Source organism: Acinonyx jubatus, chromosome C1, assembly GCF_027475565.1.
Source record: "Acinonyx jubatus isolate Ajub_Pintada_27869175 chromosome C1, VMU_Ajub_asm_v1.0, whole genome shotgun sequence".
NCBI lineage: Eukaryota > Metazoa > Chordata > Mammalia > Carnivora > Felidae > Acinonyx > Acinonyx jubatus.
The window spans coordinates 124,380,654-124,393,028 of NC_069381.1; the positions used below are offsets into that span (position 1 = coordinate 124,380,654).

The 12,375-nt window shown below is 39.4% G+C and overlaps 2 protein-coding genes across 6 annotated transcripts in view; both read left to right on the forward strand.

The window, feature by feature from the left end:
• Window positions 1–494, forward strand: part of ACMSD (aminocarboxymuconate semialdehyde decarboxylase) — a 58,197-nt gene extending 57,703 nt beyond the window's left edge. Inside the window, exon 10 of the mRNA XM_027055909.2 lies at window positions 56–494. Coding sequence (XP_026911710.1) covers window positions 56–97 — 42 coding nt within the window. The 3' untranslated portion in view covers window positions 98–494. The remainder of the gene's footprint in view (window positions 1–55) is intronic.
• A 6,338-nt stretch (window positions 495–6,832) lies between these two features.
• CCNT2 (cyclin T2) overlaps window positions 6,833–12,375 on the forward strand; it is a 38,924-nt gene continuing 33,381 nt past the window's right edge. Inside the window, exons 1-3 of one of the 5 annotated variants that reach the window (XM_027055900.2) lie at window positions 6,844–7,048; window positions 7,853–7,934; window positions 9,873–9,899. In XM_027055900.2, coding sequence (XP_026911701.1) covers window positions 6,891–7,048; window positions 7,853–7,934; window positions 9,873–9,899 — 267 coding nt within the window. In that variant the 5' untranslated portion in view covers window positions 6,844–6,890. Of the gene's footprint in view, window positions 7,049–7,852; window positions 7,935–9,872; window positions 9,900–12,375 lie in introns of all 5 variants that reach the window. The other 4 variants (XM_027055901.2, XR_003418907.2, XM_015073028.3 and 1 more) reach the window with 4 other exon arrangements.

Here is a 12,375-nt window from a genome sequence, read left to right on the forward strand (position 1 = left end):
TTTTTAGGCCACACAAATGATTTTACTGACCTCTCATTGTTATCTGTAAACCCAGCCCTTCTCTGCAGAAAGAACAGAGTACTACTGCATATCATGAAACAAGAACCAGACTCTGTTGCACAACCCACAAACACTGAGATAACTTTTGTAGCTGGCATCAAGTCTTCACATAATCAAGAAAGGTTGCAGGCCACTGCACTCTGTTTGCTGATTAACCACCCTAAACCTCTTTAAAAACTCCTGCACCAGGCAGAAACCTCAGAGTTGGCTTTTGTTTTGTTTTTTTTTTAATTTAAAGTTTTATTTAGTGGGGTGCTTGGGTGGCCCAGTTGGTTAAGTCATGATTTCATGGTTTGTGGTCCTTGTATCAGGCTCTGTGCTGACAGCTCAGAGCCGGGAGCCTGCTTCAGATTTTCTCTCTGCCCCTCCCCCACTAACTCTATCTATCTCTATCTCTTGTATGTGCACGCTCTCAAAAAATAAACATTTAAAAAATAAAATAAAGATTTATTTATTAATTTTGAGAGGAAGAGATAGAGTGTGAGTGGGGGAGGGGCAGAGAGAGGAAGACAGAGAATCCCAAGCAGGCTCCACACTGTCAACACAGAGCTCAACGCAGGGCTCGATCTCACTGACCACAAGATGATGACCTGAGCTGAAGTTGGACACTTAACCAACTGAGGCCCCTCGGAGTCAGCTTTTGGACAAGAGTTCACCTTCTCCTCAGGTTGCCAGCCTTCAGATTAAAGCTCAAATTCCTTTCTAATCAAAATTTGTCTCGAGTGGCACCTGAGTGGCTCAATCAGTTGAGTGTCCAACTCTTGATTTCAGCTCAGGTAATGATCTCACAGTTCATGGGATCCAGCCCTATGACCAGAGCTGCATTGACAGTGGGGAGCATGCTTGAGATTCTCTCTCTCCCTCTCTCTCTCTGCTCCTCCCCTGGTCATGCACATGCGCTCTCTCTCAAAATAAATCAATAAACTTTTAAAAAACAAACGAAAAAATTTGCTCTTGAGTAATGGCTTTTCAAGCAATGGGTAGCCGAACTTGCTGGAGGTATCACAATCCCAAATTTCAAGATATACTACAAAGCTGTAGTAATCAAAACAGTATAAAAAATGGACACATAGATCAATGGAACAGAATAGAACCCAGAAATAAACTCATGCTTACAAGGCATGAGGCAAAAATATACAATGAGGAAAAGACAATCTCTTCAATAAACAGTTCTGGGGAAACTGGACAGCTACATGCCAAAGAATGAAAGTGGACAACTTTCCACTTTTCTGGTGTGTCTCACACCAGACACAAAAGTGAACTCAAATTGGATTCAAGATCCGAGATCATAAAACTCCTAGAAGAAAATATAGGCACTAATCTCTTGGACATCAATCTCAGCAACATCTTTGTATGTATGTCTTCTCAGGTAGAGGAAACAAAAGCAAAAATAAACTACTGGGACCACATCAAAATAAAAAGCTTTTGCATTGTGAAGGAAACCACCAAAAAAACAAAATGAAGATATTTGCAAATGATATATCCAATAAGCGGTTAATATCCAAAATAAATGAAGAACTTATACAAGTTTACACCAATAATAATAATAATAATAATAATAATATAATAATAATAATGAAATTCCAATTAAAAATAGCCAAAGGAAAAAACATTAAAAAAAATTTTTTTAAATGCTAAGGAGCTCCTGGATGGCTCAATCAGTTAAGTGTCCAACTTCAACTCAAGTCATGATCTCACAGTCCGTGAGTTCAAGCCCCGCGTTGGGCTCTGTGTTGACAGCTCAGAGCCTGGAGCCTGCTTCAGATTCTGTGTCTCCCTCTCTCTCTGCCCCTCCCCTGCTCATGCTCTGTCTCTCTCTGTCTCGAGAATAAATAAAAACATTAAAAAAAAATTAAAAATGGGCAAAGGACCTAAATAGTCATTTTTCCAAAAAAGACAGATGGCCAACAGACACATGAAAAGATGCTCAACATCACTAATCATCAAGAAAATGCAAACCAAAGCCACAATGAGACATCAACTCATACCTGTCATAATGGCTAAAATTAAAACCACAAGAAATAGGGGTGTCTGGATGGCTCTGTTGCATCCAACTTTTTACTTCATCTCAGGTCATGATCTCACGGTTCATGAGATCAAGCCCCGCATTAGGTTCTGCACTATCAGCAAAGAGCCTGCTTAGAATTCTCTCTCCCTTTCTCTGCCTCTCCCCTCCTTGCACATGTGCTCTCTCTAAAAATAAAAAATAATTAAAAAAAAAAAAAGAAAGAACAAGTGTTGGTGAGGATGTGGAGAAAAAGGTACCCTTATGTAGTATTGGTGGGCATGTAAACTGGTACAGACACTGTGGAAAATGGTACAGAGGTTCCTCAAAAGGCTAAAAATATGGGAATGCAAGCTGGTGCAGCCACTCTGGAAAACAGTATGGCAGTTCCCCAAAAAACTAAAAACAGAACTACCCTACGACCCAGAAATTGCACCACTAGGCATTTATCCAAGGGATACAGGTGTGCTGTTTCAAAGGGACACATGCACCCCCATGTTTATAGCCGCACTATCAACAATAGCCAAAGTATGGAAAGAGCCCAAATGTCCATCGATGGATGAATGGATAAAGAAGATGTGGTATATACATAAAATGGAGTGTTACTCGGCAATCAAAAAGAATGAAATCTTGCCATTTGTAACTACGTGGATGGAACTGGAGGGTATTATGCTAAGTGAAATTAGTCAGAGAAAGACAAAAATCATATGACTTCACTCATAAGAGGACTTTAAGAGACAAGACAGATGAAAATAAGGGAAACAAAAATAATATAAAAACAGGGAGGGGGACAAAACAGAAGAGACTCATAAATATGGAGAACAAACTGAGGGTTACTGGAGGGGTTGTGGGAGGGGGGGATGGGCTAAATGGATAAGGGGCACTAAGGAATCTACTGCTGAAATCATTGCTGCACTGTATGCTAATTTGGACATAAATTTAAAAAAATTAAAAATAAAATTTTTAAAAAAAGCTAAAAATAGAGGGTGCCTGGGTGGCTCAGTCATTTGAGCGTCCGACTCTTGATTTTGGCTCAGGTCATGATCTCATGGTTTGTGAGTTCAAGATCTTCAGGGCTCCATGCTGACAGTGAGGAGCCTGCTTGGTAGTCTCTCTCGCTCTCTCTCTGCCCCTCCTCTGCTCTCTGGCATGCACCCTCTCTCTCAAGCTAAACTTAAAAAAACAAAAAAAAGTCAGATGGGGCACCTGGGTGGCTGAGTTGGTAAGCATCCGACTTCAGCTCAGGTTATGATCTCACAGTTTGTGAGTTAGAGCCTCGCATCGGGCTCCTTGCTGACAGCTCAGAACCTGGAGCCTGTTTCAGATTCTGTGTCTCCCTCTCTCTCTGCTCCCTCCCCTGTCCATGCTCTCTCTCTCTCTCTCTCAAAAATAAATAAAACATTTTTAAAAAGTTAAAAATAAAAGTACCCCATGATCTAGTAATTCCACTACTAGGTATTTACCCAAAGAAAATGAAAACACTAATTTGAAAAGATACATGCACCCCTATGTTAATTGCAGCATTATTTACAATAGCCAAGATATGGAAGCAATCCAATCACGCATCTATGGATGAATAAAGACATCAAGTGTGTGTGTGCAAACACACACAATGATATATTACTCAGCCATAAAAAAGAGTGAGACCTTGCCATTTGCAACAACAGAGATGGACATAAAGGGTGTTATGCTAAGTGAAATAGACTGAGAAAGACAAATACAATTTCACTCATATTTGGAATCTAAAAAAACAAACAAAACTCTTAAATACAGAGAACAAACTGGTGGTTTCCAGAGGGGAGGTGGGTAGGGGGATGGGTGAAATATATAAAGGGGATTAAGAGATACAATTTTCCAGTTATAAAATAAGTCAGTGAGATAGAGTACAGCATAGGAAATATAGTGAATAATATTGCAATAACATACGGTAACAGATGAAAAAAACATATTGCAGTGAGCACTGAGTAATGTATAGAATTGTTGAATCTACTTATTCTATGCCTAAAACCGATATATGTTAATTATGTTTCAATTTCTTAAAAATTGGGATGCATTACTGTTGAATTCTAAGAGTTCTTTTATATTTTGGATAGAAGTATTTTATCAGATACGTGTTTGCAGAGTTTTTCATATTTTTACTTTCTTTGCGGGGTCATTTGCAGAGCAAAGGTCTTTAATTCTAGTGAAATCCAACTTAATCTTTTCTTTCATGGATCATGCTTTTGGTGTTGTATGTGAAAACAATTGCCAAACAAAAAAAAAGGTCACCTAGTCTTCTCTTGTGCCATCTTCTAGAAGCTTTATAGTTTTGCATTTTACATTTAGGGATATGATCTATTTAGAATTAATTATTGTGAACAGTGTGAGGTCTGTGTGTAGTTTTTTTTTTTTTTTTTGCATATGAATATCCAGTTTTTCTAGCATCATTTGTTGAAAAGACTATCCTTTCTCAATTATATTGCTTTTGCTCCTTTTTCAAAAATCAGTTGACCATTTCTGTGGGTCTATTTCTGGGTTCTCTATCCTGTTTCATTGATCTATTCTTTTGCCAATATATGCTGTCTTACTGTAGCTTTGAGATCAGGTAGCGTCAGTCCAACTTCTTCAGATTGTGCTGGTTTTGGACAGTCTTTTGCCTTTCTGTATAAACTGCAGAATCAATTTGTTGAAATCTACAAAATAACTTGCTAAACTTTTGATTGAGATTGCACTGAATCTATAGATCAAGTTGGGAAGAATTGACATCAAATGATAGTGTCTTCCAATCCATAAACCCAAAATATTCTTTTTTATATCTTCTTTGATTGCCTTAGAGTTTTGCAGTTCTACACATAGATCGTAACATATTTTAGATTCACACCTATTAATTTTTATAAATGGTATTGTTTTAAATTTCAAATACCAATTGGACATTGCTGGTATATAGGAAAGCAAATGACTCCTGGGTAATAACTTTGTATCTTAAAATCTTGCAATAATCACTTGTTCCATTTTTTTTCAATACTTTGAAATTTCCTACAAAAAAGTATGCTATCCCTCAACATATTTTTTTTCCTTCTCAATCTGTTCACTTTTTACTTACCTTTCTTACTGTATTAGCAAGGATTTCCAGTACAATTTTGAAAGGTGTGATGAGAGGGGACATCTTTGCCTTAGCAGGAAAGCTTCTAGTTTCTCACCATTAATTATGATACTAACAGGATGGTTTTTACAAATTTTCTTCAATAAGTTGAGAAGTTCTCTTATATTCTTAGTTTGAGTTTGTATCATAACGAGTGTTGGGGGTAAGCACCTTATAAATGGTGCTTTAAATCAATCTATCCCAGAACTTCTCTAAGCAGGGACAGGTGTGAAGCAAGCAATGTAGGTAAGAAATAAAGTTACGTAGACAACTGTTACAAACTGCCTACTGCAACCAAATCAATAGCTCTATGTTGAATATGTAACCGATACAGCCAAAGCCAAAATACGGCAATACACTGCACATAGGCTAAGCCCCCAAACGAGGACAAAGGCCTGGAGCATTAATAAGAAACTCACTTAAAAGCATTATCGGTTGCTTTTTATAAATACTTCTGCCTGTTCTCTGTAGTCTTTGCCAAATAAAGTTATTTATTTATTTATGGGAGCAAGAGAGCACACGCGAGTGGGGAGAAGGCAGAGGGAGTGAGAAAATCCCAAGCAGGCTCTACACTGTCAGCACAGAGCCCAAGCTGAGGCTCCATCTCAAGTACCTCAGGATCATGACCTGAGCTGAAATCAAGAGCCCAATGCTCAAAGACTGGGCCACCCAGGTGCCCCCAAATAGTTACAATTTAGAAGATAAATTTTATTCACAGGCCAATATGCAATGGCTCAGAGTCGGAGACCTATCTATTCGCGGAAAGAAACTCTACTGCAGTAGTCTCTTACAAAGGCGGAAGAGATTAATCAATTGATACATGTGGTGTTAGACTTAACCACTAAGCAAAAATGTTACCTTGTTTTACTTTGTTTTCAATCACAGCGTGGTTTAAAAAACACGCTACCGAAATCTCGTTTAAAAATTCAGCTCTTACACTTTCTAACTGGATATACCCTTTGGCCCAGAAATCTCAAAAATAAACCCCACGGTCTAAGTGCCTGTGGACAACATAGGGGGGAAAAAAAGCACTCAAGCACAACACACAGGTGGAGCGCTGTTACTCATGCACTCTTCCCAAGTGCGTCCTCCGCAGAGCCGCCCGAAAGCAGAGGCTTTCCGTCGTGGACACTTTTCCAACTCGGGGAAATGCCTACGAGACTGCGCAGACCAAAACGAAGAAAGTGGAAGTTGCGGCGTGCGCCTGGAGAAGGGTACGGCTTTTCTCCCTTTCAAACGCCACCAGACTCCCAGCCCGAGACGCCACCGGGACTTCAAAGTCCACGCCCAGGCCTCACGGCACAACCGCCCGCCCGCTTCTCTCTCTACGCGACCTCTGGCCAGCCCCTTCCCTCCTCTCCTCCCCGCCCCTTCACCCAGCCAATCCTACACCCAGCGTCCCTCGCGCCGACCTTTTCCTTCCGAGCAGACCCCCACCTCCAGGCGCCTCCAAATGACAAGCGGCGCGGGGCATTGTGGTCCCGTGCGTAAGAGCGAGGCCCGGGGCAGGAAAAAGAAAGCAAAAGACTAGGGCGAGGCGGCAGGGCGGCCCCGCGCACGCGCACGGGCAGCGACAAGAGTAAAAAGGGGCGGTGCGTGTTCTACGGCGAGCGGACTGGGGCGGGGTCGCGCGGCCTTGGCGGGGAGTCCGCGAGCCGGGAGGGGAGGGGGGTGGGTGAGGGAGCGGGCGGAGGAGGAAGTGTCATGGCGTCGGGCCGTGGAGCTTCTTCTCGCTGGTTCTTTACTCGGGAACAGCTGGAGAACACGCCGAGCCGCCGCTGCGGAATGGAGGCGGATAAAGAGCTCTCATACCGCCAGCAGGCGGCCAACCTCATCCAGGACATGGGACAGCGTCTCAATGTGTATCCTTTCCTGTTCTTGGCCCTCCGCCGCTCACGCCCTGTCCCCCCTCAGTATTCTCCCGGTCGCCTGTTCTCCGGGCCTGGTGCCCCGCAAACATGGCGCCGCCGCCTCGGCCTTCGTTGAGACTCGCCCGCGCCGTAAGGGAAGGCGAGCTTGGGCTCGGGAGGCCGAAACCGGCCAGTGAAGGAGGGGAGGAGAGGAGTCCTGGAATGCGGGCTAGGAGACTGCGTTGTGTAATCTGTTTGGGGCCGCGCGTGGTGGCGGCGGGGGATGGGAAGGCCGCCGAGGCCAGGGGGGAATTTTAGGGATTATCGCAGAAAAGAGGCAGCTATTTCCACTTCTCGTCGGAGAAGAGGCCGAGAAGTGGAAGGGTTACCGATGCTGAAAGGCGTGAAGTCGTCTCCGCAGCTTCTCCCCGCGTTCCTCGCTGGTTTGATGGCGGGTCTCGTACCTTGGGAGCTCACTGGAGGTCTTTATGTTCTTGGCGTGGTTTTGTATGGATGTGCGCGCGCGCATTTCAACTGTCTGATGCTGAGTTTAGTGAGTCGTAGCCATTGATAAATCCTTCCCGGGCTGGCTTAATAGCAATATTGGAGTGAAATGCTCAGCACTTATTATAGTTGGCGTCGAGCCTACCATCACCACCACCCTGCGGGGTTTTGTTTTATGTGTATAGTTTTGGGGTTCGTTTTGAGTGAACTGTAAGCATTGGAAAAATACCGTAGGTGGGGAATTTTCCATCAAAATTGTTTTAGAAATTAGGTCCTGTTTTTCTCGGCTATTTCCTAAATGTTACGTTCCAGCTCTCAGCTTACAATAAACACTGCGATTGTTTATATGCACAGGTTTTATATGCACCATTCTTTCACCAAATTCAGTAGAAATGTAAGTACTATCTTATTGCTTGTTTTTACCATAACCAAATTTTGAAGTAAATCGATACGCAGAAAAAAGTTGGTCGTGGATTTCACTTTTGATTTAGTGTTCTAAGGTAACACTGAATGTAAACCGTGTGATAAACGTTTTGGTTGAAATGCAAAATGTTTCTAGTTTTTTAATTTGTGATGACAAGCTGCTGGGCACTTTGTTAGGCTTTGCCAGGTTTTTGAGATAAAAGGTAAATAAGAAACATTTACTCTAACAGTTATGACATCGGTATTCATTTAAATTTTATAGTTAACATTTGAATAATTTTAAATAGTAATGTACAGTGTAATTTGGCCTAGTCATTCTGTTGTACATCTTAATTGTATTGGACTCATTGTTTCAAATATTGTGAATTGGGCTTAATTTAATTCAAACATTCTTTTGAAATGATCCTTTGAAAGTTAAATGTTTAGCAGAAATATTTGATTTGCTAACAGTAATTTCTTACGGTGTCAGCGTTCCTATTTATCACAGCATTTGTTGTCTCCTTAAGTTTTTGGTGACCTAAACGTCAAATTTTCCTTCAAACATAAAATGGCAGAGGTGTGTATAATTAGTTTTGAAGTAAAACTTATTCTCCAGTACTAAAGAATATAACCTGCAACCTGTAAATCTTGAAAAGTCGAGTAATGCTGTTTAGTTGAAAATTTTATTTTAATTTGTGAAAGGTGTGAGTTTCGTCTTTTTTTCAGAGTAACTTGCATACTGTGTTGCATCTGTTAACAGAAAGTTGCATAGTGTTTAAACATACTTAACCTTGTCTTAATTCTCACTATATTTTTTGCTCTTTTTATCACAGCTATTTTTAGAATGTTATTCTGAAAGGCGTGTGTAGAAAAAATAGACTGTGGAAGACTATGCTATTGGTAGATTGTTATTAGGACCTTTTTGCTAAGAAAACAGTCTTTGAAAAGGTCCATAAATTTTTTTTTTTTTTCTCCTATTTGGAAGGAACAGCTTCATAGCTTAGATTGATTCCTGTTGTTATCTCTTCTGATCATAAGTGATTTGGTTTATCAGATTGTCATAGAGGTTTATCTTGTTTGAACAGTATATGTGTTTGTATACATTTTGGTCTCCCAAAGGCTCCTTTGCTTCTCTTTCTCTTTTAAATCTACATGAGTCTTATTCTATTTCCATTTTCCTAGTTATTTCTTGTGCACAGAACTTAGGTCAGTGATAGTGTTATGGAAGAGAGAGGAAGCCTCTTTGGCAATAACAATTTAGATCGAGAGAATTACATTTTTATTAAATTGGCTCCAAAGGCAGTCGTAAACTAATGAATACTAATACAAATGTGGCTTTCCTTAAGTAGCCTTGGAAAATGCTGGTAGAAATCACAAGTCAAAATAGTTCTGGAAATTCTTTATGTGGCTACAGAGGTCTCATTTGCTGAATCAGGCTTGCTTTTCTACTTCTAGTAATGATCTCACCACAAGACTATACTTCTCTTTTTGAACCCTCCCTCTTTCATAATTTGTCTCTATGGCCTGGTTGGTGTGCTTTAAAACAGGTATCTTGCTTACAGCCAAAATTCACAGCTTGACCTTTAAATTAAATGGTGAAGCCTGGGTCACTTGCATTCTTTCCCTAATTTACTTAAATGCCATCATTCATTAAAAAGCCAAAGTATTATTTTTATTACCCCACTTAATGCCATATATGTATGATGGTAAACTTCAGCATTTTACATTAAATTGTTATTAGCAGGATAATTGAAATCTGAAATCTGATGTTAATTTCTATTTTAAAAAGTAACATTGCACCCTTCATATCTAACTGTTGTCTTTTTTACCTTTGCTATTTTATCAAAAGTGGTTTTAATATTTGTATTGGTGCTCTTGCATCAATTGCACAGCCTCACTCTTTTATCTTTTTTTTTCCCTATTCTTTTAGGGTGAAGGGGGTGGTCTCAAATTGAATGTGAGTCACTTTTAAATTCATACTCCCCCACATCATTGGGAAAATTTTTCTTATAGGGTTATAATGGAATGTCATAGTAAACTTACAAAAAGCATGAGTTTCACCACAAACGGAACACCAGTCAGTAAATTAAACACTAACAAGCTTAAATTTTGAGATGATAGTTACAAACTTTATGTAGTTTTATAATATATGCATTAATTATATCAAAATATGTTTAATGTTTATGTGGATTTATTGTATTTTCCCACGGTGACTAATTTAAAAGTAATATCTCCCCTAAAATTTAAGCGCTGTTGTGTTTGAGAATAAAGTCAGTGTGGACATGTGTTGGTGACCCAGAAACTATCTTTTATCATTGAGTTTTATTGTCAATTTCTCTTGGAGGGTTGGATCACTGTCCGCACTAAGTGACTTCTATATGTAACCTAATTAGATAAGTCTACCCTTTGCTCACTGGATGCAGTAAGGTTTATGTAATTGGGGTTAGAAATTAAAGAATGGCCTTACAACGTGAAGCTCAAGATAAATCTGGTGAAGTAGAAAAGCCCTGGCGCCAACAGTATCTCCAAGTTCTATACTGTGGGAGAACATCCTCTCCAGTATCAACCTTAGAATGAATATTGATCCAGTTTCTCTTAGAAACTCTGTTCATTAATTTCGTTAGTCAAGTTTATGATGCATTTGTTTCTTATATTCTAATGAGTTTTCTTAAGATGAGATTGTGGAGAGTACACTGTTCTCTCTGTATTTATGATGGTCATGGTCTGTTTTCATAGATCTGTTCTCCAAATCCATGGTCATTTAAATCTCTTTACTTAGTTTTATTGCCTGTTTTTGAGCTGCAGCAATCGGAGCTGTATCCAATATGCCAGATTTAAATGTATTGTAGTTTTTATTTAATATATTATATTTCTGCTAAGGTCCCAAGAGTATACAGTTAAGGATGGTATTTAGGACTGATGATTTTAAGGAATGACTATAATGATTTCTTTTTTCTTTTTAAATTTTTGTTGTTGTTGTTGTTTTTTAGAGAGAGACAGAGAGCAAGCTGGGGAGGGGCAGAGAGAGGAGGGAGACACAGAATCTGAAGCAGGCTCCAGGCTCCAAGCTGTTAGCACAGAGCCTGATGCAGGGCTGGAACTCACGAACTGTGAGATCATGACCTGAGCTGAAGTCGGATGCTTGACCGACTGAGCCACCCAGGTGCCCCATGACTGTAATGATTTCTAAGATTGCATCATCTATGTCATATCTACATTTCATTTTATACATCTAAGTTAGCTGTACACCTTAAGTGAACTTGTATTTTTGCTTGTGATAAAATTTGATTACCACTTTTTGTTCACAATGTTTATAATCTTAGTTGACTTTTGATTAGTAGATGTCATTTGGAAATTTGCAGATGTTCTTTTTGCATTCCTTTCATCCCCTGTAAAGACTTAAATGAAGAAAGCTATTCTTGTATACATCTAGAGAAGTGCCCACAGTCTCTGTTCTTTAATAATATAGCATTTAAGACTTTTTTAAAAGTAGGTTTTATCCAGTTTACACTAATTGCTTTTTTATATTCAAATTACTGATAACATTCTCATACAATTGCATTTTGTGAAAGAAAACATTTTGGGGGAATTGGTTAGTTCACGGCTTTTGTTTATATTTTTACCGTGAAAGCCCTAAATTTCTCTCAAACATAGTAACGTAGATGCAGTTAAATGTAAAAATATCCCCCAACACATCCATTCAGGCTAGAAGGTAAACAATGTAATGGATCAAATCTTGTTGCTCACAGGTCTGTTGAATGACTCCTTATACATTTTTCTCTGTATATGCCCTCTCCCCAGTGACAACACTTTAAATGCTTTCTTTTATTTTTAAAAACGAATACAGGTATATGGTAAATGAAAAAGGTAGAAAGGGAATATGATAAACCTCTCTTCAGCTTGAGTAAGCCCACTGCCCTGAAACATTTTCTGTTAACAGTTCTTGTGTGCCCTTTCAGAAATACTTTTTGCTTGTGAAAGCCTATATATATGTATCTTTTTCAGCACAAAAAAAGGGGTTTGTTTTGGTTTCCCAGTTCTTAGATGTGACACAGTTGCTGTGTGAGAACGTATAGAATTGGACTGGTCCTAGTTGGGTTTAGGTGTGGCTACTTCTGGGGAAGTAATTTTTAAGATGGCACCAACTGCTTTTTAATTTAATAAAGCTGTTAATCCAAGAATAATTCTATGTTCAGAATCCATTAATACTAGGAAATACTGCAGTGCTGTCCAGTAGAACTTTCTGGGTAATGGAAGTATTTTGTATCTTTTCTGTTCAGAGTGATACTAACCAAGCACATGTTTCCTGGGTTGTAAATTTGAGATTATTAGACTAGATGATTTCTAAATTTACTTTTCAGCTATCAATTGCACAGATGCTAAAGTATTATCTTCCTGAAGAAACAGATACAGTTACTCAGTGACTTGTCCAA